General features: G+C 40.6%; 2 protein-coding genes across 6 annotated transcripts in view; one reads left to right on the top strand and one right to left on the bottom strand.

Annotated features, from left to right (window-relative positions):
- Positions 1 to 24,348, bottom strand: part of LOC130922854 (monocarboxylate transporter 12-B-like) — a 64,819-nt gene that overhangs the window by 7,633 nt on the left and 32,838 nt on the right. The window lies entirely within an intron of this gene.
- Positions 11,737 to 24,348, top strand: part of LOC130922855 (general transcription factor II-I repeat domain-containing protein 2A-like) — a 57,676-nt gene continuing 45,064 nt past the window's right edge. For 2 of the 3 annotated variants that reach the window (XM_057848049.1, XM_057848048.1), the window contains exon 1: positions 11,737 to 12,959. In XM_057848049.1, the coding sequence (XP_057704032.1) occupies positions 12,207 to 12,854 (648 nt within the window). In that variant the 5' untranslated portion in view covers positions 11,737 to 12,206 and the 3' untranslated portion in view covers positions 12,855 to 12,959. Of the gene's footprint in view, positions 12,960 to 13,546; positions 14,280 to 24,348 lie in introns of those variants that run through there. The other variant, XM_057848050.1, reaches the window with a different exon arrangement.

Below are 24,348 nucleotides of genomic sequence, written 5' to 3'. Positions count from 1 at the left end.
CAAGAAAAGTTCATACTGCCTACTATTGACGACCTTCTCCCCAAGCTGGCAGGAAGTGCAGTCTTAACAAGCCTGGACAAAGCCAACAGGTTCTGGCAGATCCCTTTGGAAGTGGAATGTGCCCTGCTGACTACATTCAATACCTCGTGGGGTAGATACTGCTTTAAAAGGCTGCCTTTTGAGATCGCGTCAGCGAAATATTTCAAAGGAAAATGTTGGAGCTGCTGGAAAGACATGAAGGTGTAATAGTCTGACAGGACATAAGACTCAGCAAGGTCGTGAAGGCCATCCAAAACCCTGGCCTCAAGCTCAACATAAAAAAGTGCTAAATGTCTCAAACGAAGTTGGACTTTTTGGGACCGGAGGCCAAACCCCGCGAGAGCTGCTGCCTATTAGACATGAGCACCCCAATGAACGTTCCAGAACTTGGTTCCTATAAATGGTGACATACATAGGCCGTTATCGGTCAGACCTCTCCACCCGTCTCCGGCCATTGAACGAACTGCTAAAATCTGACAGAGAGTGGGTCTGGGGTCCGGAACCAGAAAGAGCTTTCACTGAGGTGAAATCAATTATATCCTTAGCGCCAGCTTTGGTCGATTTTGACCCTCAGAGAGACACCGTCATCAGCACCGATGCAAGCAGCTATAGCCTGGGAGGCTTAATCATGCAGATGCATGATGGGACACTGAAGCCTGTGGCATTCTGTTCCCGTACTCTATCTGACACCGAACCAAGATATGACCAGCTTGAAAAGGAATGTCTGCTTGGGCGTGTGGGCGTCAGGATGTTTCTATCAGTATCTGTGTGGCCTAGAGTCATACTGGCTACACATCGACCACAAGCCATTGGTCACGCTGATGAATTCAAAAGATCTATATACGAGACTCTTCTGCTGCCTGCGTCCCCTTGTCAGATTGATGAAGTTCAGTTCTGCAGCTGTGTACGTTGGTACGTCCCGGGGAAGAACCTTGTTGCTGCGGACGCACTGTTAATGTGCCCACTACAAAGCACAGAACCGGACAGCCTGGAAAAGGAGATCCAGGCATACTTTGATGCCACAGAGGAGAACCTAGGAGTGACGATGCCTGTCCTGGATCAGATCAAGGAGCAAACAGAGACGGACATTGAGCTCCAGTGTGTCCTGAACTATGTAAAGACAGGCTGGCCGGATCACATGAAAAGCGTAGCCATGTTGGCGAAGCCATACTTTCGCGAGCGTGGAACACTGAGTGAGCCGAATGGAGTCCTGAGACAAGGCAACCAAATTGTTGTTCCATTTAGCATTCGTGACGACATTGTCCAGATGATCCATCAGGGTCACCAGGGGCTGACGAAATGTAGACAAGACTACAAAGGCGCCATCTAGTGCCAGGGATCGGAATGGATGTATAAAAACTCATACAATTATGTCGGTACTGCAACATTAACCAACCCAGTCAGCAGAAGGAGCCCTTGATCACGACACCATTGCCGGAGCTGCCTTGGCAGAAGATTGCAGCAGACCTTTGCGAGTACAAATGCCAACACAACCTTGTCATAATTGACATTCTCCAGAGCAGTGTTGCTTTCGTCAACAATGATGATAACGAAAGTATTTCGTCAGCGAGCAATTTTTTCATAATGACGTCACGATGACGCGCTAAAACGTGTCTTGGGAGACTAAAACATAACAAGATGGATGCCAGTTTTCGTCTGACGACACGAGAACGAGATGAAGATAGATATGCTTGATATGCCATGTTGCTTTAGCCTTTAAAACTCTGTGCTGAGTGATCATCACACACTAAACTAACTCGTAGCATTAGCATAGCATAACAACATCCTTCCTTTCGAAGATGATGATTGTAATGTTTTTGTATGTTGCAAAAAAGGCTCACAGTGTCGCGTTGTACCTTGTTATGAATAATGCTTGCAGCAGCCCCATCACTGCCTTTGATTAGTTTTTTCCCAATGACGTGATGAACGTGGGGTTGTTATATGCAACAAGCACACAAAGAGACTATGTTGGAACTGTTGAAAAAAAAAGCAGTTGTAATTATTGTTGTCGTTGTTCGTTGAAAGTTAGTAGTTGCAGTAGTTCGTTATTATTGTTGTTATTGTTTGTTAGTTGTTGTATTGAAATAAATTCTGTTCATTCCAAATTGTTATTTGTGACTTTTTGAACATTTCAATGTTTTATTTACATTATAAAACATTTTCCACATGCATACACAATATACAGTGGGGAGAACAAGTATTTGATACAGTGCCGATTTTGCTGGTTTTCCCACTTGCAAGCCACGTAGAGGTCTGTAATTTGTATCATAAGTTCTCTTCAACTGTGAGGGACGGAATCTAATACAAAAATCCAGAAAATCACATAGTATAATTTTTAAATAATACATTTGTATTTAACTGCATGAAATAAGTATTTGATACATTACCAACTAGTAAATATTTCGGCTCTTAGTTCTTTTTTAAGAACCCCTCCTGTTCTCCACTCATTACCGGAAGTATCTGCACCTGTTTGAACTTGTTACCTGTATAAAAGACACCTGTTCATATGCTCAAACAAACAAACTCAAACCTCTCCACAACAGCCAAGACCAAAGAGTTTTGTAAGGACATCAGGTATAAAATAATAGACCTGCACAAGGCTGGGATGGGCTACAGGAAAATAAGGAAGCAGCTTGGTGAGAAGGTAACAACTGTTGGAGCGATTATTAGAAAATGGAAGAAGTTCAAGTTGACTGTCAATCTGCCTCATTCTGGGGCTCCATGCAAGATCTCACCTTGTGGGGCATCACTGATCATGAGGAAGGTGGGGGGTCAGCCCAGAACTACACGGCAGGACCTGGTCAATGACTTGAAGAGAGCTCGAACCACAGTCTCGAAGAAAACCATCGGAAACACATTACGCCGTCATGGATTAAAATCCTACAGCGCAAGCAAGATCCTGCTCCTGAAGCCAGTGCATGTCCAGACATGTCTGAAGTTTGCCACTGACCATCTGGATGATCCAGAGGAGCAATGGGAGAAGGTCATGCGGTCGGATGAGACCAAAATTGAACCTTTTGGTCTAAACTCGGCTCGTCGTGTTTGGAGGAAAAATAAGGATGAGTACAACCCCAAGAACACCATCCCAACCATGAAACATGGAGGAGGAAACATCATTTTTTTGGGCTGCTTCTCTGCCAAGGGTACAGGACGACTGCACCGTATTGAGGGGAGGATGGATGGGGCTATGTATCGCCAGATCTTGGCTGACAATCTCCTTCCTTCAGTAAGAGCCCTGAAGATGGGTCGTGGCTGGGTCTTCCAGCATGACAACGACCCAAACCACACAGCCAAGGCAACTACAGTAAAGAGTGGCTCCGTAAGAAGCATCTTAAGGTCCTGGAGTGGCCTAGCCAGTCACCAGATCTGAACCCAATAGAAAATCTATGGAGGGAGCTGAAAGTCCGTGTTGCCCGGCAGCAGCCCCGAAACCTGAAGGCTCTGGAGAAGATCTGCATGGAGGAGTGGGCCAAAATCCCTGCTGCAGTGTGTGCAAACCTTGTCAAGGACTACAGGAAACGTTTGGTATCTGTAATAGCAAACAAAGGTTTCTGTACCAAATATTACGTTCGATTTTTGTGATGTATCAAATACTTATTTCATGCAATTAAATGCAAATTTATCATTCAAAAATCATACAACGTAATTTTCTGTTTTTTTGTATTAGATTCCGTCCCTTACAGTTGAAGATAACTTATGATACAAATTACAGACCTCTACATGCTTTACAAGTGGGAAAACCAGCAAAATCGGCAGTGTATCAAATACTTGTTCTCCCCACTGTAGGACATATTTAGTTCTAGTCACAAGACAATGCTGCTACTACTACTTTTATTTTTCATAGATGGCATTAGATAGCATCAAAAGTAAATATGTCAATAAAAACTACATATGTATGGACGCCACTGAACATTTTGAGTTGTTGAAATATTCAAAAACTTAGTTATCACACCTCAAAGTAGCCCTACGTATTTTGTAAAATAACGGCGAGAGGGGTGTTTTCAGTAAAACTGTCATTATCAAAACAATTGTCATGCATAGAAAATTTTGTTGTTATAACTTATTGCTTTATTCAAAGCTCTAATTATGTCAAATGAAGTATTCAAATTTTTTTTCTACATATATACGGCACAGTTAATTTTTTCCATAGTCCTTCTATGGGCTTGTGTTGTCCTAAGTGTGTGTGTGTGTGTGTGTGTGTGGGGGGGGGGGGGGGGTAAATAAATAAATAAAAACTACATATGTATGGATAGCTGAGACGCTAATGAACATTTTAAGTTGTTGAAAGAAAAAATTTTTTAAAAACTACATAGTTATCACACCTCAAAGTAGCCTTACATATTATGTAAAATAACATGAGAGGGGCATTTTTAGTAAAACTGTCATTGTCAAAAAAAATGGTCATGCATAGAAAATTTTGTTCTTGTAACTTATTGCCTAATTTAAAGCTCTATGTCAAATAAAGTATTATTATGATATATATATATATATATATATATATATATATATGTTAGGGCTGTCAAACGATTAACATTTTTAATCGAGTTCATTACAGCTTAAAAATTAATTAATCGTAATTAATCGCAATTCAAACCATCTATAAAATATGCCATATTTTTCTGTAAATTATCGTTGGAATGGAAAGATAAGACACTAGATGGATTTATACATTCAACATACGGTACATAGGGACTGTATTTGTTTATTATAACAATAAATCAACAAGATTGCATTAACATTATTAACATTCTGTTAAAGCGATCCATGGATAGAAAGACTTGTAGTTCTTCAAAGATAAATGTTAGTACATGTTATAAAAATTTTATATTAAAACCCCTCTTAATGTTTTCGTTTTAATCAAATTTGTACAAATTTCAATAAAAAAATAAACTAGTAGCCCGCCATTGTTGCTGTCAATAATTACTTACACAATGCTCATGGGTGCTGAAGACTATAAAATCAGTCGCACCCAAGCGCCAGCAGAGGGCGGCAAATCTCCATAAAACACAATTAACATGTGGGCATTTCAGTGAACTGTCATTTAAATCTGTCTGAGCGGGGCATGGGCGTTAATTGCGTCAAATATTTTAACATGATTAATTAAAAAAATTAATTAACGCCTGTTAACGTGATAATTTTGACAGCCCTAATATAAAAATACAGCACAGTTAGTTTTCTCCATAGTCCTTCTATGGCAGTGGTGTCAAACCGATTCCACAAAGGGCCGCAGTGGGTCATGGTCTTAGTTCCAACAGATCAAGCATAGACTGTTCAACCAATGAGGTTTCTGCTAAAATAAGCAGCACCTGACGGGTATCAACTGATTACACATGTAAGACACCAGATTGGTGAAAAGGTATTCATCTCGTTTGGTTGGAATGAAATCCAGTACCCACTGGGGCCCTTTGCGGACCGGTTTGACACCTGTGTTCTATGGGCTTGTGTTGTCCTAAGTGTGTGTGTGTGTGTGTGTGGGAGGGGGGGATAAATAAATAAATAGAAAATAAAAACTACATATGTATGGATAGCTCTGACCCCAGTGAAGATTTTGAGTTGAAAGAAAAAATATTCAAAAATGACTTAGTTATCACACCTTATTCGCTGCTCAGCCTTCGCCGCGTACAGACGCACTCTGAAGCACTCTCTTATCTTAACCGATTAGCGCTCAGGGCCAGCAAGCTCGGCTCCCAGTATGGCTCCAAAGAATTTGAAACCTGGAGACTTGGATGAAATAAAATCCTCCATACAGAAGTTGGAGGTCTCCTTGACTTGCTTGATTCAAAACCAGAATCAAGAAATCGTCAGAGAGCTCCATTTAATTTGCGCTGAAAACGAGAAACTCAAGCAGGCGGTCGAGGAGAGAGATGTTCGCATCAAGAAGCTGGAAATTTTGGCTGACGATCTCGACCAGTGCCGACGCGCAAATGAGCTCATCATTTCTGGATTACAACTGACGCCTGGCCCAGGGGACACAGTGGCGCAACTGGCAATTGCTAAACTGAAAGAGTATGGAATAAACATGGAACCACTGGACATCTGTCGCTGCCTTCTGCTCCCATCTGGGGGGAGAGGACCGGCGACGGTGCTCATGAAGCTGGCAGACCACAAGACCAAGACTGCCCTACTTAACTAGTGCCGCCACCTGAAAGGGTCGAAGATTTTTTTGAATGACAACTTAACTCGCCGAAATGCTGAAATTGCAAGAAAAGCACGTCAACTCAAGAAAGCTGGGAAAATAGCCAACACCTGGGTCTCGGATTGCAGGATCCTTGTAAAGACGCAGGATATGAAGATTAGAGCTATTACGAGTCTTGACCAACTGACTACAATAGCTGGATAACTGTAAATACTACACAGCCGACCAGTATAACAACTCGTGGATGTGGACGGTAGCCGAAACTTATCAACGGCAGGAGTTACAAGAATCTTGAACACATTAAGGATTATCTACTGAAGACAACAAAGGCTCTGACTTTAATTTGCACGGATATAACATGACACAAAAGTATCGGGCATCTAAGGGGGGATGGGGTGTTGCCAATCTCCTGGAATGTATTACAATTGAACTCCTAATCCCCAATTGTAAAAACATAATTATCTGCTGTGTCTACCGAGCTCCTGATTCAAATGTCTAGTTTACTGAGTATATGGAAAAGATACTGTATAGAACGAATAATAAGCATGTTTTCGTTGTGGAGACATTAATCTTGGGACAAAATATATACAGCATGTTGTTTGATTTTCTCATACATTCATGTCTGATGAAACTGTTTCAGTGACCTTGTGTGCGCCAATTGTTGCCACCATGTACACCTCAGCAATGTATCCCTTTAAGAGACTTATAAGAAAAGCATTTTGAGTCGCTACTCACACCAGCTGTGATAACATGTCACACACATAGCCACAACAAAATGTTCCACAGCAAACAGATGCAAAAACGTCAGGGACATGACAAAGTCATAACCTTGTACGCCCTAAAATTAATCGAGCTGCTTGACTGGACGCTTAGTCACTAAACCCAGATTGTTGACTGTGTTATTCTACAGTTTTGATGTATGTTCCATGTCTGAATGTGCGTCTTTAGTTGTATGGGGGACGGGAAACTGATAAAGATATGCTTCATCTCGTCCGCCTTTGTTGTCTTCTTCGGTTTCTTCGGGCAAATCATATCACATTTTGTAATTGTCAATGAATGTCAATGATACCGATGATGATGACAATAAAATTCCATAAACATTCCATAAACATACACCTCAACGTAGCCTTACATATTATGTAAAATAACTCGAGAGGGGCGTTCTATGCAGATCTCCTCTAGAGCAGTGATGTTTTGGGGCTGTCGTTGGGCAACAGGGACTTTCAACTCCCTCCACAGATTTTCTATGGGGTTGAGATCTGGAGACTGGGTAGGCCACTCCAGGACCTTGAAATGCTTCTTACGAAGCCACTCCTTTGTTGCCCTGGCTGTGTGTTTGGGATCATTGTCACGCTGAAAGACCCAGCCACGTCTTATCTTCAATGCCCTTGCTGATGGAAGGAGATTTTCACTCAAAATCTCTCGATACATGGCCTCATTCATTCTTTCCTTTACACAGATCAGTCGTCCTGGTCCCTTTGCAGAAAAACAGCCCCAAAGTATGATTTTTCCACGCTTTCCCCCATGATTCACAGTGGGTATGGTGTGCTTCGGATGCAATTCAGTGTTCTTTCTCCTCCAATAACGAGAACCTGTGTTTCTAACAAAAAGTTCTATTTTGGTTTCATCTGACCATAACACATTCTCCCAGTCCTCTTCTGGATCCTCCAAATGCTCTCTAGCGAACCGCAGATGGGCCTGGACGTGTACTGGCTTCAGCAGGGGGACACGTCTGGCAGTGCAGGATTTGAGTCCCTGACGGCGCATTGTGTTACTGATGGTAGCCTTTGTTACTGTTGTCCCAGCTCTCTGTAGGTCATTCACTAGATCCCCCCGTATGGTTCTGGGATTTTTGCTCACCGTTCTTGTTATCATTTTGACGCCACGGGGTGAGATCTTGCATGGAGCCCCAGATCGAGGGAGATTATCAGTGGTCTTGTATGTCTTCCATTTTCTAATAATTGCTCCCACAGTTGATTTCTTTACACCAAGCGTTTTACCTATTGCAGATTCAGTCTTCCCAGCCTGGTGCAGGTCTACAATTTTGTCTCCGGTGTCCTTCGACAGTTATTTGGTCTTGGCCATAGTGGACTTTGGAGTGTGACTGACTGAGGTTGTGGACAGGTGTCTTTTATACCGATAATGAGTTAAAACAGGTGCCATTAATACAGGTAACAAGTGGAGCCGCGTTAGACTTCGTTAGGAGAAGTTCGACCTCTTTGACAGCCAGAAATCTTGCTTGTTTGTAGGTGACCAAATACTTACTTTCCACTCTAATTTGGAAATAAATTCTTTAAAAATCAAACAATGTGATTTTCTATTTTTTTTCTACGTCTCTCATGGTTGAGGTTTACCCATGTTGACAATTACAGGCCTCTCTAATCTTTTCAAGTAGGAGAACAATTGGTGGTTGACTAAATACGTTTTTGCCCCACTGTATAATATAGTTGTATATATTATATATATATGTATGTATATTGGGGCTGTCAAACGATTAAAATTTTTAATCGAGTTAATTACAACTTTAAAATTAATTAATCGTAATTAATCGCAATTAATCGCAATTCAAACCATCTATAAAATATGCCATATTTTTCTGTAAATTATATATATATTCTGTAAAATAAATTGTTGGAATGGAAAGATAAGACACAAGATGACTATATACATTCAACATACGGTACATAAGGACTGTAGTGGGCATTTCACTCTACTGTCATTTAAATCTGTCTATGCTGTCCTCACTCCGAAGCGTCTACTTTTTCCAAAGCTAGACAGCTAGTGAACGACGCCTTAATAATCAGACTTCTTCCTTTTTCATCTGATTCATTAATAAAATGGCCTCAAACCATTGTCCTCTTTAGACCGTTGTAAAACTACAAAAAAAAGTACACAAGCATTGCATTAGCAAAAACGTTAGCTTAGCACGCTATACAGGTTCACTAAACATAAACAAAAAGCGTCTCATACAAAAAATATAACATTTCGCTTACTAACATAATATGTACATTCTTTACAACAACCATACTTACGGACAAATCTTGTCCAAGGATCATATAAGCACAACATTACAACGTAGGCATCAGCCCGAGACGTTGTGGAGCCATATTGAACTGGCAAGAACACAATAAACCATGTTGCAAAGCGACCACAAGAGTTCGCTGTTAGACAGCACAAAAAGCCTTGCTGTAAAACTTACCAAAAGGCAGAATACTGTCTGAGCGGGACATATGCGTTAATTGCGTCAAATATTTTAACGTGATTAATTAAAAACATTAATTACCGCGCGTTGACGCGATAATTTTGACAGCCCTAATATATATATATATATATATATATATATATATATACACACACAGTGGGGCAAAAACGTATTTAGTCAACCACTAATTGTATATATATGTATATATGTATATATATATGTATATATAAGTTGCACAAAAATGCTCTTAAAAGTAAGGCATTCCAAACATATACAACATTACTACAGTGCATAAACACTCCTCCTTAAAACTCGTTAAATTCCCTTGTTCTCAGTGAAAATCTATTGGAAATAAGTGAAAATATTTGCCTGCACTTCAAGTAAATTTCACTCACTTAGATTTCTTATAATAAGAAAAATAGCTAGCTGAAAATAAGTTAAACAGCCTTATTTCAAGCAATAAATTACTACATTTAATATGTAAAAACCCTGCTTGTCCTAAATGTTCTTTATTTAAGAAAACATTATTTGAAAGCAATTTTTTCTTGATTTATGTGAAAAATGACCAATTTTTCGGGCTTAACAAGAACAAATAGTAATATTTACTTAGTTTAAGAGGAATAATTCTAGACATTCATCTCTTAACTAGTTGTTAACACTCAAAACAAAATTAAGAAAATTATTTAACTAAATTTAAGAAAAAAATAATCTGATTAAGATGTTATCAATTTACAGTCTACTGAATGCATTACTTGCCTCTGCTGCGTGTGACCCAGGCAGTTCTTGTGAGTGCATTATCGGTTGAATCAAGTATATAATTATCAGATTGCATTATTGGTTGAATTTTTTTTTTTTTTTTATCTGGATTATCTGTGTGACATCATAATTGCCATTATCGGCCAATATTTATCAGTAACTGATGTTATCGTGCATCTTTACTTATAATGACGGCAACACACGCAGTATGCATCTACTGTATATTAGCTATATTAGCCTACATTCAAAATGACCAAGTTGGCTACAAATACATAATGAGCCTTCATGATTAAATATTTATTTAATATTTATTCATGTCTTTAGTGCATCCTACAGACAAGTTTCCTGAGCGAAAATTGGGCGGCGCCATCTTTGACATTTTCTGCTACGGACTTCCGGTTTAGACAGAACACCATGAACTGCGGTTGAAGTAGACATAGTTTTGACTGCTAAATCAGACCGGAGGAACCTACAGGAGAATGGATTCAGCACGATGTAGATGAGACTCCGGGACTTTCAGTGATGTGCTTGGCCGTGTGAACTCCTGGAAGCGCCTATCGACTGGTAAATCGAGAGGTTCACCTTTCGGCTCAGCTCCTTCTTCACCACTACGGACCGGTGCAGAGTCCGCCTTGCTGCAGACGCTGCATCGATCCACCTGTCGATCTCCCATTCCCTCCTACCCTCACTCGTGAACAAGACCCCAAGATACTTGAACTCCTCCAGTTGGGATAGGATCTCATCCCCATCCTTTTCTGACTGAGGACCATGGTCTCAGATTTGGAGGTACTGATCTTCATCCCCAACCACTTCACATTCGACTGCGAACCGCTCCAGTGCGTGTCGGAGGTCATGGCTTGATGAAGCCAACAGCACCACATAATCTGCAAAAAGCAGAGATGCAATGCTGAGGCCACCAAACCAGACCCCCTCAACGCTTCAGCTGCGCCTAGAAATTCTGTCCATAAAAATTATGAGCCGAATCGGTGACAAAGCCTTGGTGGAGTCCAACCCTCATTGGGAACGAATTCGACTTATATATTTATTTGTTTATATTTTTTTGTTGAACGTAATGGCAAGCCGATCTGCCTTATACAGTATGTGACGAAGCATTGGCGTATTTCAAAGCTTCAAATCTTCAGCGTCACTTTAGCTCACTCCATCCTAATATCGACCAGGAATTTCCAAAAGGGACTGAACTTCGCAAGCACAAGTTGGTCGCTTTTAAAAGGCAGACGGAAAAGCAGGTGCAGTTTTCCCCAAAATTTATGAAACACTCGGAGACCGTAACGCTTGCATTATATCGACTGGCTTGGAACATAGCATGGGCTAAAAAGCCATACAACGAAGGGGACTTCATTAAAAGATGCCTCATTGACGCCATTGAAATTTTGTCTCCTGAAGACTAAAACGGAGCGTATCAGACTTCCAACTGTCCCGCCACAGTGTTGAACGCAGAATATCGGACATTAGCACGGCTGTTGAATCACAGTTGCACTCTGACCTTCAAGCACGTGAGTACTCTAGTGTGGCATTGGATAAGAGTTGTGACATACAAGACAAGCCTCAGTTGGCAATATTTGCAAGGTCCGTGTCAAAAGAATGTATGATCAAAGAGGAACTCCTTGATATTGTGCCATTAAAAGACAGAACCCGTGGCATAGATGTGAAAGAAACAATGATGGCTGCATTTTCAAAAGCAAATCTTCCCATACTGAAACTAACTGCAATAGCCACGGATGGAGCGCCAGCCATGGTCGGATCCGTGAACGGGCTTGTGTGGCTGTGCAAAGCTGATCAAACATTTCCCGACTTTTGGAATATCCACTGCATAATCCACAGGGAGCAACTCGTGTCTAAACCATTGAATTTAGAGAACGTCATGAAGCCTGTGATGGAAATCGTCAACTACATCCGCACACATGTGCTTAACCACGGGCAATTCAGGAATCATATCGCTAAGCTGGACCAAGGGCTTCCAGGTGACCTGCCGTGGCACTGCACTATGAGGTGGCTATCAAAAGGCAAGGTACTCTCTCGCTTCTTGAGCTTTTGGAAGCCGTGAAACTGTTCATGGAAGAGACAGACAAGGACTATCCCGATCTCTCGGACCTCGAGTGGATTATGGATCTGGCATTTTTAGTCGACGTGCTGTGTCACTTGGACAGACTGAACCTGACCCTGCAGGGTAAATTAAAAATGCTGCCTGACCTGGTGCAAAGTGTGTTTGCGTTTGTCAACAAACTGAAGCTGTGCAAGGCGCATATTCAAAAGGGAGATTTAACACATTTTCCTACTCTGCTAAAAGCCAGTGAGCAAGTCACCAGCGCCGTCCTGAAAAAGAAAAGAGACAGATATGCAACACTGGTTGATAACCTGCACGAAAGCTTTGTGACCCGGTTCTGTGATCTAAAACTGAAAAGACCACAGATTACGTTACTGGTTGACCCATTTAATGCGGAGACGCACTGTTTGAAAGCCCCACTCGTCAAAGATGAGGCTGCAGCTGAGTTGGAGATCATCGATCTTTGTGAGGAGGATCAGCTGAAAGCCGTATTAAGGGAAGGGACCATTGAGTTCTGGAAAAGTGTGCCAATGGAAAAATACCCCGACGTCAAACAGGCTGCGCTTAAGATACTGTCAATGTTTAGGTCAACGTACTTCTGCGAGTCTGTGTTTTCTACCCTGAAACAAATCAAAGCATTGATCTGTTCTGACTGACACTCTTTTGAAAGAATTGCTTTGAGTGGCAACAACAGAATACAAGCCAGATTTGAAGAGGATTGTTCAAGACAAGGAATGCCACAAGTCTCATTCAGCAGCATAGTAAGTGAAAAATGTTATTGAAAACTATTCTATTTTGTTTGTGGAGTTGCTTGAACCGAGAGTTTGTGTTTGTGAGACAGTTCACATAATGTTAACTGTTGAAAATAACTCATCATGTTGGTGTGGGACATTTTCATTAAACGTGGCTGAGCAGAGGTCTGTGTGTGTGCGTGCGTGTGCGTGCATACATGATTAAGGCATGGCATGATGTTCATTCATGTGTGCCAATGTGTATGATGTGGCTCTTTGCAGTAACACAGAAAAAAAAGTGGCCCTTAGTCTCTGACTGGTTGGCCACCCCTGCTCTATTTACTCCGTATACACAATCTGCACATGGATCCTTATTAATAATAATCATAGTAATTTATGTATGTAACTTTGGCTGTGATAGGCATATGAGTTGATACTTCCGCGAAGCACCTTACAGAGATATGCTGCGTTAATGTGTGTCGGGAGAGCTGAGTACCCAAATTGGAAAATCATTCTGATGTGTTGCAAAATCGTAATGTAGGATAAAAACATGGTTGCTAATTTGCTCCAATGATACATCACAAGTTGAGTGACTGTTTGGCGCTTTTTATCGACAGCATATAATAGAGAATCGTATTTCCAACAACACATGAATGCAGCATCAATGCTATGGTGCATGTGCCAAACTGGCAATGATACAGTCGACGGAGCAAATGACATCTTCCCACCTGCTTTACAGGTTAGTGCCAGAATAGCTGCCCATCCTTGTTGTTCGTCTTTACCTCTGTGTTGATGTTTGTTTGGTCAACTATTCCCATGAAATGAGAATTTAAATGGTTCAACTTTACTCTTTACGTATTAACTGCGGAGTCTGCGGTAAACTTCTCTGGTCGCTTCTCTGGTCGCAAATTGAAGTAGCAGATTACTGTAGCTGCTGTCTTTTTGCGAAATGGCTATGAATACAATAACAACTAGAAACTGCAATTTCGGGAGAAATTACACACCTTGGTCTTTCCTCTGTGGAGATACAGATCTTAGCCCCACTCAGGTCTATCAATAGAATGGATCATAATGCCAGTCATTGGCAAAAAACAAAGTAAAAGCCGTTAGAAATGAATGGGAGAATTGGACGTCCATGGACGTCAATGGCATCACCCTCCATAAGCGGCAATCCAATCAGGGACATTTGGGGGACACGTCCTAATGACATCTAGTCATTTTCTGTTGATTTGGGGAAAAAAAAAAAATTCCCATTGAAAATGAATGGGAAAATTTTTGGACGTCCATGGACGTCAATGGTATCAATTTACATAAGCGTCAATGGAATCCAAGTACATTGGCATCAATAGAATGAACAAACATGAAGAAATGCCATTGGAAATGAATGGGAAGTTTGGACGTCCGTGGCCGTCAATGGCATCACCCTCCATAAGAGGCAATGCAATCGGGGACATTTGGGGGACACGTCCTATTGATATATAGTCATTTTCTGTTGATTTGGGGAAAAAAAAAAAAATTCCCATTGAAAATGAATGGGAAAATTTTTGGACGTCCATGGACGTCAATGGTATCAACTTACATAAGCGTCAATGGAATCCAAGTACATTGGCATCAATAGAATGAAAAAACATGAAGAAATACCATTGGAAATGAATGGGAAGTTTGGACGTCCATGGACGTCAATGGCATCACCTTCCATAAGCGGCAATGCAATCGGAGACATTTGGGGGACACGTCCTATTGATATCTGGTCATTTTCTGTTGATTTGGGGAAAAAAAAAAAATTCCCACTGAAAATGAATGGGAAAAATTTTGGACGTCCATGGACGTCAATGGTATCAACTTACATAAGCGTCAATGGAATCCAAGTACATTGGCATCAATAGAATGAACAAACATGAAGAAATGCCATTGGAAATGAATGGGAAGTTTGGACGTCCGTGGACGTCAATGGCATCACCCTCCATAAGCGGCAATGCAATCGGGGACATTTGGGGGACACGTCCTAATGATATCTAGTCATTTTCTGTTGATTTGGGGAAAAAAAAAAATTCCCATTGAAAATGAATGGGAAAAATTTTGGACGTCTATGGACGTCAATGGTATCAACTTACATAAGCGTCAATGGAATCTAAGTACATTGGCATCAATAGAATGAACAAACATGAAGAAATGCCATTGCAAATAAATGGGAAGTTTGGACGTCCATGGACGTCAATGGCATCACCCTCCATAAGCATAAATGGAATTGGGGAAGTTTGGGGGACACGTCCTATTGACATCTAGTCATTTTCTTTTGATTTTGGGAAAAAAAAAAAAATTCCTATTGAAAATCAATGAGAAAAATTTTGGACGTCCATGGACGTCAATGGCAGCACCCCCCATAAGCGTGAATGGAGTTGGGGACGTTTGGGGTATACGTCCTATTGATATCTGGTCATTTTCTGTTGATTTGGAGAAATTTAGTTTTTTCCCCATTGAAAATGAATGGGAAAAATTTTGGACGTCCATGGAAGTCAATGGCGGCGCCCTTCATAATCGTCAATGGAATTGGGGAAGTTTGGGGGACACGTCCTATTGATATCTGGCTATTTTCTGTTGATTTGGGGAAATTTTGTTTTTTCCCCATTGAAAATGAATGGGAAAAATTTTGGACGTCCATGGCCGTCAATGGCATCGACATCCATATAGTCAATAGAATCCAAGTACATTGGCATCAGTAGATTCGACATGCATGGCCGTCAATGGCATCAATGCAATGTAAATTCCATAGAAATCCCATTGAAATGAATGGGAAATTTTCCCATTAGAAATGAATGGGAGAGTTTTTGGCAAATTTCCGGGGAACCGTAAATTTTTTCCAAATTCTGTATACAACTTTTATGCCCCTCACCGACCCGGAATTTTTGATGCCCAAATTATGTGATTTGGTCAAAAATTGTAGGACTAGATACATTTTGAAAAAAAAAAAAAAATCTGGAAAATTGCCGTTTGCGGGAAAATGGAAAAATTTTCGGGGCCCTTTTTAAAAAAGCCATCGTCGCGCAAAAATTCCGGACATTTCGATATCTGAACGGTGCCGATCGGGGCAGCGGTTCGGGCTGTGCGGCGCGCCGAAAAAACGCGGAGAATAAGATGAATAATAACTAGAAACTGCAATTTCGGGAGAAATTACACACCTTGGTCTTTCCTCTGTGGAGATACAAATCTTAGCCCCACTCAGGTCTATCAATAGAATGGACCATAATGCCAGTCATTGGCACTAAACAAAGTTAAAGCCATTAGAAAAGATTGGGAGAATTGGACGTCCATGTCCGTCAATGGCAGCACCCTCCATAATTGTTAATGGAATCGGGGAAGTTTGGGGGACACGTCCTATTGATATGTAGTCATTTTCTGTTGATTTGGGAAAAAAAAAAAATTTCCCATTGAAAATGAATGGGAAAAATTTTGGACGTCCATGGACGTCAATGGTATCAACTTACATAAGCGTCAATGGAATCCAAGTACATTGGCATCAATAAAATGAACAAACATGAAGAAATGCCATTGGAAATGAATGGGAAGTTTGGACGTCCATGAACGTCAATGGCATCACCCTCCATAAGCGGCAATGCAATCGGGGACATTTGGGGGACACGTCCTAATGATATCTAGTCATTTTCTGTTGATTTGGGAAAAAAAAAAAAATCCCATTGAAAATGAATGGGAAAAATTTTGGACGTCCATGGACGTCAAATGTATCAACTTACATAAGCGTCAATGGAATCCAAGTACATTGGCATCAATAGAATGAACAAACATGAAGAAATGCCTTTGGAAATGAATGGGAAGTTTGGACGTCCATGGAGGTCAATGGCATCACCCCCCATAAGCGGCAATGCAATCGGGGACATTTGGGGGACACGTCCTAATGATATCTAGTCATTTTCTGTTGATTTGAGGAAAAAAAAAAAATTCCCATTGAAAATGAATGGGAAAAATTTTGGACGTCCATGGACGTCAATGGTATGAACTTACATAAGCGTCAATGGAATCCAAGTACATTGGCATCAATAAAATGAACAAACATGAAGAAATGGCTTTGGAAATGATTGGGAAGTTTGGACGTCCATGGACGTCAATGGCATCACCCCCCATAAGCGGTAATGCAATCGGGGACATTTGGGGGACACGTCCTAATGATATCTAGTCATTTTCTGTTGATTTGGGAAAAAAAAAAAAAAATCCCATTGAAAATGAATGGGAAAAATTTTGGACGTCCATGGACGTCAATGGTATCAACTTACATAAGCGTCAATGGAATCCAAGTACATTGGCATCAATAAAATGAACAAACATGAAGAAATGGCTTTGGAAATGATTGGGAAGTTTGGACGTCCATGGACGTCAATGGCATCACCCCCCATAAGCGGTAATGCAATCGGGGACATTTGGGGGACACGTCCTAATGATATCTAGTCATTTTCTGTTGATTTGGGGAAAAAAAAAAAATTCCCATTGAAAATGAATGGGAAAAATTTTGGACGTCCATGGACGTCAATGGTATCAACTTACATAACCGTCAATGGAATCCAAGTACATTGGCATCAAAAGAATGAACAAACATGAAGAAATGCCATTGGAAATGAATGGGAAGTTTGGACGTCCCTGGACGTCAATGGCATCACCCTCCATAAGTAGCAATGCAATCGGGGACATTTGGGGGACAGGTCCTATTGATATCTAGTCATTTTCTGTTGATTTGGGGAAAAAAAAAAATTTCCCATTGAAAATGAATGGGAAAAATTTTGGACGTCCATGGACGTCAATGGTATCAACTTACATAAGCGTCAATGGAATCCAAGTACATTGGCATCAATAAAATGAACAAACATGAAGAAATGCCATTGGAAATGAATGGGAAGTTTAGACGTCCATGAACGTCAATGGCATCACCCTCCATAAGCGGCAATGCAATCGGGGACATTTGGGGGAAACGTCCTAATGATATCTAGTCATTTTCTGTTGATTTGGGAAAAAAAAAAAAAAATCCCATTGAAAATGAATGGGAAAAATTTTGGACGTCCATGGACGTCAATGGTATCAACTTACATAAGCGTCAATGGAATCCAAGTACATTGGCATCAATAAAATGAACAAACATGAAGAAATGGCTTTGGAAATGATTGGGAAGTTTGGACGTCCATGGACGTCAATGGCATCACCCCCCATAAGCGGTAATGCAATCGGGGACATTTGGGGGACACGTCCTAATGATATCTAGTCATTTTCTGTTGATTTGGGGAAAAAAAAAAAATTCCCATTGAAAATGAATGGGAAAAATTTTGGACGTCCATGGACGTCAATGGTATCAACTTACATAACCGTCAATGGAATCCAAGTACATTGGCATCAAAAGAATGAACAAACATGAAGAAATGCCATTGGAAATGAATGGGAAGTTTGGACGTCCCTGGACGTCAATGGCATCACCCTCCATAAGTAGCAATGCAATCGGGGACATTTGGGGGACAGGTCCTATTGATATCTAGTCATTTTCTGTTGATTTGGGGAAAAAAAAAAATTTCCCATTGAAAATGAATGGGAAAAATTTTGGACGTCCATGGACGTCAATGGTATCAACTTACATAAGCGTCAATGGAATCCAAGTACATTGGCATCAATAAAATGAACAAACATGAAGAAATGCCATTGGAAATGAATGGGAAGTTTAGACGTCCATGAACGTCAATGGCATCACCCTCCATAAGCGGCAATGCAATCGGGGACATTTGGGGGAAACGTCCTAATGATATCTAGTCATTTTCTGTTGATTTGGGAAAAAAAAAAAAAAATCCCATTGAAAATGAATGGGAAAAATTTTGGACGTCCATGGACGTCAATGGTATCAACTTACATAAGCGTCAATGGAATCCAAGTACATTGGCATCAAAAGAATGAACAAACATGAAGAAATGCCATTGGTAATGAATGGGAAGTTTGGACGTCCCTGGACGTCAATGGCATCACCCTCCATAAGTAGCAATGCAATCGGGGACATTTGGGGGACAGGTCCTATTGATATCTAGTCATTTTCTGTTGATTTGGGGAAAAAAAAAAATTTCCCATTGAAAATGAATGGGTAAAATTTTGGACGTCCATGGACGTCAATGGCAGCACCCCCCATAAGCGTCAATGGAATTGGGGACGTTTGGGATATACGTCCTATTGATATCTGGTCATTTTCTGTTGATTTGGAGAAATTTAGTTTTTTCCCCATTGAAAATGAATGGGAAAAATTTTGGACGTCCATGGATGTCAATGGCAGCACCCCCCATAAGCGTCAATGGAGTTGGGGACGTTTGGGGTATACGTCCTATTGATATCTGGTCATTTTCTGTCGATTTGGAGAAATTTAGTTTTTTCCCCATTGAAAATGAATGGGGAAAATTTTGGACGTCCATGGAAGTCAATGGCAGCACCCCCCATAAGCGTCAATGGAATTGGGGAAGTTTGGGGGACACGTCCTATTGATATCTGGCCATTTTCTGTTTATTTGGGGAAATTTTGTTTTTTCCCCATTGAAAATGAATGGGAAAAATTTTGGACGTCCGTGGCAGTCAATGGCATCGACATCCATATAGTCAATTGAATCCAAGTACATTGGCATCAGTAGATTCGACATGCATGGCCGTCAATGGCATCAATGCAATGTAAATTCTATGGAAATCCCATTGGAAGTGAATGGGACTTTTCCCATTCGAAATGAATGGGATAGTTTTTGGCAAATTTCCGAGGAAGCGTAATTTTTTTCCAAATTCTGTATACAACTTTTATGCCCCTCACCGTCCCGGAATTTTTGATGCCCAAATTATGTGATTTGGTCAAAAATTGTAGGACTAGATACATTTTGAAACTTTTTTTTTTTTCATGGAAAATTGCCGTTTACGGACGAACGGAAAAATTTTCGGGGCCATTTGTAAAGTTTCCTGTGTCACGCGAAAATTCCGGTCGTGCCGATACTTGAACGGTGCCGATCGGTCTAACGGTTCGGGCTGTGAAGCGCGCGTTTTTTTTCCATTCAAAATGAATAGGAAAGTTTTTGGCAAATTTCCGGGGAACCGTAAATTTTTGCCAAATTCTGTATACAACTTTTATGCCCCTCAACGTCCCGGAATTTTTGATGCCCAAATTATGTGATTTGGTCAAAAATTGTAGGACTAGATACATTTTGAAACTTTTTTTATTTTTCGGAAAATTGCCGTTTACGGGCGAACGGAAAATTTTTCGTGGCGGTTTGAAAAATTCCCATCGTCACGCGAAAAATCCGGTCGTGCCGATACTTCAACGGTGCCGATCGGTGCTACGGTTTGGGCTGTGCGTTGGCTCAAAAAAACGCGGAGAATTATTGAATAATAATAATAATAATAATAATAATTATTATAATAATAAAGTTGCACAATAACAATACCTTGTTCTTTCCCTTGGAAAGACCAAGGTAATAAAGTTGCACAATAACAATACCTTGTTCTTTCTTTCAGAAAGACCAAGGTAACTAGAAACTGCAATTTCGGGAGAAATTACACACCTTGGTCTTTCCTCTGTGGAGATACAAATCTTAGCCCCACTCAGGTCTATCAATAGAATGGACCATAATGCCAGTCATTGGCACTAAACAAAGTTAAAGCCATTAGAAAAGATTGGGAGAATTGGACGTCCATGTCCGTCAATGGCAGCACCCTCCATAATTGTTAATGGAATCGGGGAAGTTTGGGGGACACGTCCTATTGATATCTAGTCATTTTCTGTTGATTTGGGGAAAAAAAAAAATTTCCCATTGAAAATGAATGGGAAAAATTTTGGACGTCCATGGACGTCAATGGTATCAACTTACATAAGCGTCAATGGAATCCAAGTACAATGGCATCAATAAAATGAACAAACATGAAGAAATGCCATTGGAAATGAATGGGAAGTTTGGACGTCCATGAACGTCAATGGCATCACCCTCCATAAGCGGCAATGCAATCGGGGACATTTGGGGGACACGTCCTAATGATATCTAGTCATTTTCTGTTGATTTGGGGAAAAAAAAAAAATCCCATTGAAAATGAATGGGAAAAATTTTGGACGTCCATGGACGTCAATGGTATCAACTTACATAAGCGTCAATGGAATCCAAGTACATTGGCATCAATAGAATGAACAAACATGAAGAAATGCCTTTGGAAATGAATGGGAAGTTTGGACGTCCATGGACGTCAATGGCATCACCCCCCATAAGCGGCAATGCAATCGGGGACATTTGGGGGACACGTCCTAATGATATCTAGTCATTTTCTGTTGATTTGGGGAAAAAAAAAAAAATTCCCATTGAAAATGAATGGGAAAAATTTTGGACGTCCATGGACGTCAATGGTATCAACTTACATAAGCGTCAATGGAATCCAAGTACATTGGCATCAAAAGAATGAACAAACATGAAGAAATGCCATTGAAAATGAATGGGAAGTTTGGACGTCCCTGGACGTCAATGGCATCACCCTCCATAAGCAGCAATGCAATCGGGGACATTTGGGGGACAGGTCCTATTGATATCTGGTCATTTTTTGTTGATTTGGGGAAAAAAAAAAAATTCCCATTGAAAATGAATGGGAAAATTTTTGGACGTCCATGGACGTCAATGGTATCAATTTACATAAGCGTCAATGGAATCCAAGTACATTGGCATCAATAGAATGAACTAACATGAAGAAATGCCATTGGAAATGAATGGGAAGTTTGGACGTCCATGAACGTCAATGGCATCACCCTCCATAAGAGGCAATGCAATCGGGGACATTTGGGGGACACGTCCTATTGATATCTAGTCATTTTCTGTTGATTTGGGGGGGAAAAAAAATTCCCATTGAAAATGAATGGGAAAATTTTTTGACGTCCATGGACATCAATGGTATCAACTTACATAAGCGTCAATGGAATCCAAGTACATTGGCATCAATAGAATGAACAAACATGAAGAAATGCCATTGGGATTTAATGGGAAGTTTGGACGTCCATGAACGTCAATGGCATCACCCTCCATAAGCGGGAATGCAATCGGGGACATTTGGGGGACACGTCCTATTGATATCTAGTCATTTTCTGTTGATTTGGGGGAAAAAAAAATGTTCCCATTGAAAATGAATGGGAAAAATTTTGGACATCCATGGACGTCAATGGTATCATCTTACATAACCGTCAATGGAATCCAAGTACATTGGCATCAATAGAATGAACAAACATGAAGAAATGCCATTGGAAATGAATGGGAAGTTTGGACATCCATGGACGTCAATGGAATCACCCTTCATAAGCGGCAATGCAATCGGGGACATTTGGGGGACACGTCCTAATGATATCTAGTCCTTTTCTGTTGATTTGGGGAAAAAAAAAAAATTCCCATTGAAAATGAATGGGAAAATTTTTGGACGTCCATGGACGTCAATGGCAGCACTCCCCATAAGCGTCAATGGAGTTGGGGACGTTTGGGGGACACGTCCTATTGATATCTGGTCATTTTCTGTTGATTTGGGGAAATGTAGTTTTTTCCCCATTGAAAATGAATGGGAAAATTTTTGGACGTCCATGGCCGTCAATGGCATCGACATCCATATAGTCAATTGAATCCAAGTACATTGGCATCAATAGATTCGACATGCATGGCCGTCAATGGCATCAATGCAATGTAAATTCCATTGAAATCCCATTGTAAGTGAATGGGAACTTTTCCCATTAGAAATGAATGGGAGAGTTTTTGGCAAATTTCCGGGGAACCGTAAATTTTTTCCAAATTCTGTATACAACTTTTATGCCCCTCGCCGTCCCGGAATTTTTGATACCCAAATTATGTGATTTGGTCAAAAATTGTAGGACTAGATACATTTTGAAAAAAAAAAAAAAATCTGGAAAATTGCCGTTTGCGGGAAAACGGAAAATTTTTCGGGGCCCTTTTTAAAAAAGCCATCGTCGCGCAAAAATTCCGGACGTTTCGATATCCGAACGGTGCCGATCGGTGCAGCGGTTCGGGCTGTGTGGCGCGCCGAAAAAACGCGGAGAATAAGATGAATAATAATAATAAAATTAAAAATAATAAAAATAAGTACGATAAAGTTGTACAACAACATAACCTTGTTCTTTCCCTTGGAAAGACCAAGGTAATAATAATAAAAATAAGTACGATAAAGTTGCAGAACAGCATTACCTTGTTCTTTCCCTTGGAAAGACCAAGGTAATTAAAAGTGATTTGAGTGAGACGCTTTCTCTCAAGAGCTTTGTCTAATACTTTGCTAATATTAAATGTTGTATTGCAAATGGATATTACAAAGTTATTTGCTCGCAGCAAGGATAAAAAAGCCAAGAGGAATGAGAGAGGTAAGCTAGGTAACCCACCTAGGCAACATAAATCACTTTTAGAGTCACATCCTACCAGTTGAGAAACACTGATTATTTGAATAACAACTAGAAACTGCAATTTCGGGAGAAATTACACCTGGGTCTTTCCTCAGTGGAGATACAGATCTTCGCCCCACTCAGGTGTAGCAATAGAATGGACAATAATGCCAGTCATTGGCATTAAACAAAGTAAACGCCTTTAGAGATGATTGGGAGAATTGGACGTCCATGGCCGTCAATGGCGGCACCCTTCATAAGCGTCAATGGAATTGGGGAAGTTTGGGGGACACGTCCTATTGATATCTGGTCATTTCCTGTTTATTTGGGGGAAAAAAAAAAATTCCCATTGAAAATGAATGGGAAAAATTTTGGACGTCCATGGACGTCAATGGTATCAACTTACATAGGCGTCAATGGAATCCAAATACATTGGCATCAATAGAATGAAAAAACATAATTAAATGCCATTAGAAATGAATGGGAAATTTGGACGTCCATGGCCGTCAATGGCGGCGCCCTTCATAAGCGTCAATGGAATTGGAGAAGTTTGGGGGACACGTCCTATTGATATCTGGTCTTTTTTTGTTGATTTGGGGAAAAAAAAAAAATTCCCATTGAAAATGAATGGGAAAAATTTTGGACGTCCATGGACGTCAATGGTATCAACTTACATAGGCGTCAATGGAATCCAAGTACATTGGCATCAATAGAATGAAAAAACATAATTAGATGCCATTAGAAATGAATGGGAAATTTGGACGTCCATGGCCGTCAATGGCGGAGCCCTCAATAAGCGTCAATGCAGTTGGGGACATTTGGGGTAAAGGTCCTATTGATATCTGGTGATTTCCTACTGATTTGGAGACATTTTGTTTTTTCCCCATTGAAAATGAATGGGAAAAATTTGGACGTCCATGGACGTCAATGGCATCACCCTCCATAAGCATCAATGCTATCGGGGACATTTGAGGTAAAGGTCCTATTGATATCTGTCGATTTCCTA

Source organism: Corythoichthys intestinalis, chromosome 10 (assembly GCF_030265065.1).
Source record: "Corythoichthys intestinalis isolate RoL2023-P3 chromosome 10, ASM3026506v1, whole genome shotgun sequence".
NCBI classification, from domain to species: domain Eukaryota; kingdom Metazoa; phylum Chordata; class Actinopteri; order Syngnathiformes; family Syngnathidae; genus Corythoichthys; species Corythoichthys intestinalis.
The sequence above is the reverse complement of the archived record's forward strand: the minus strand, read 5'-3'. Positions and strand labels throughout refer to the sequence as shown.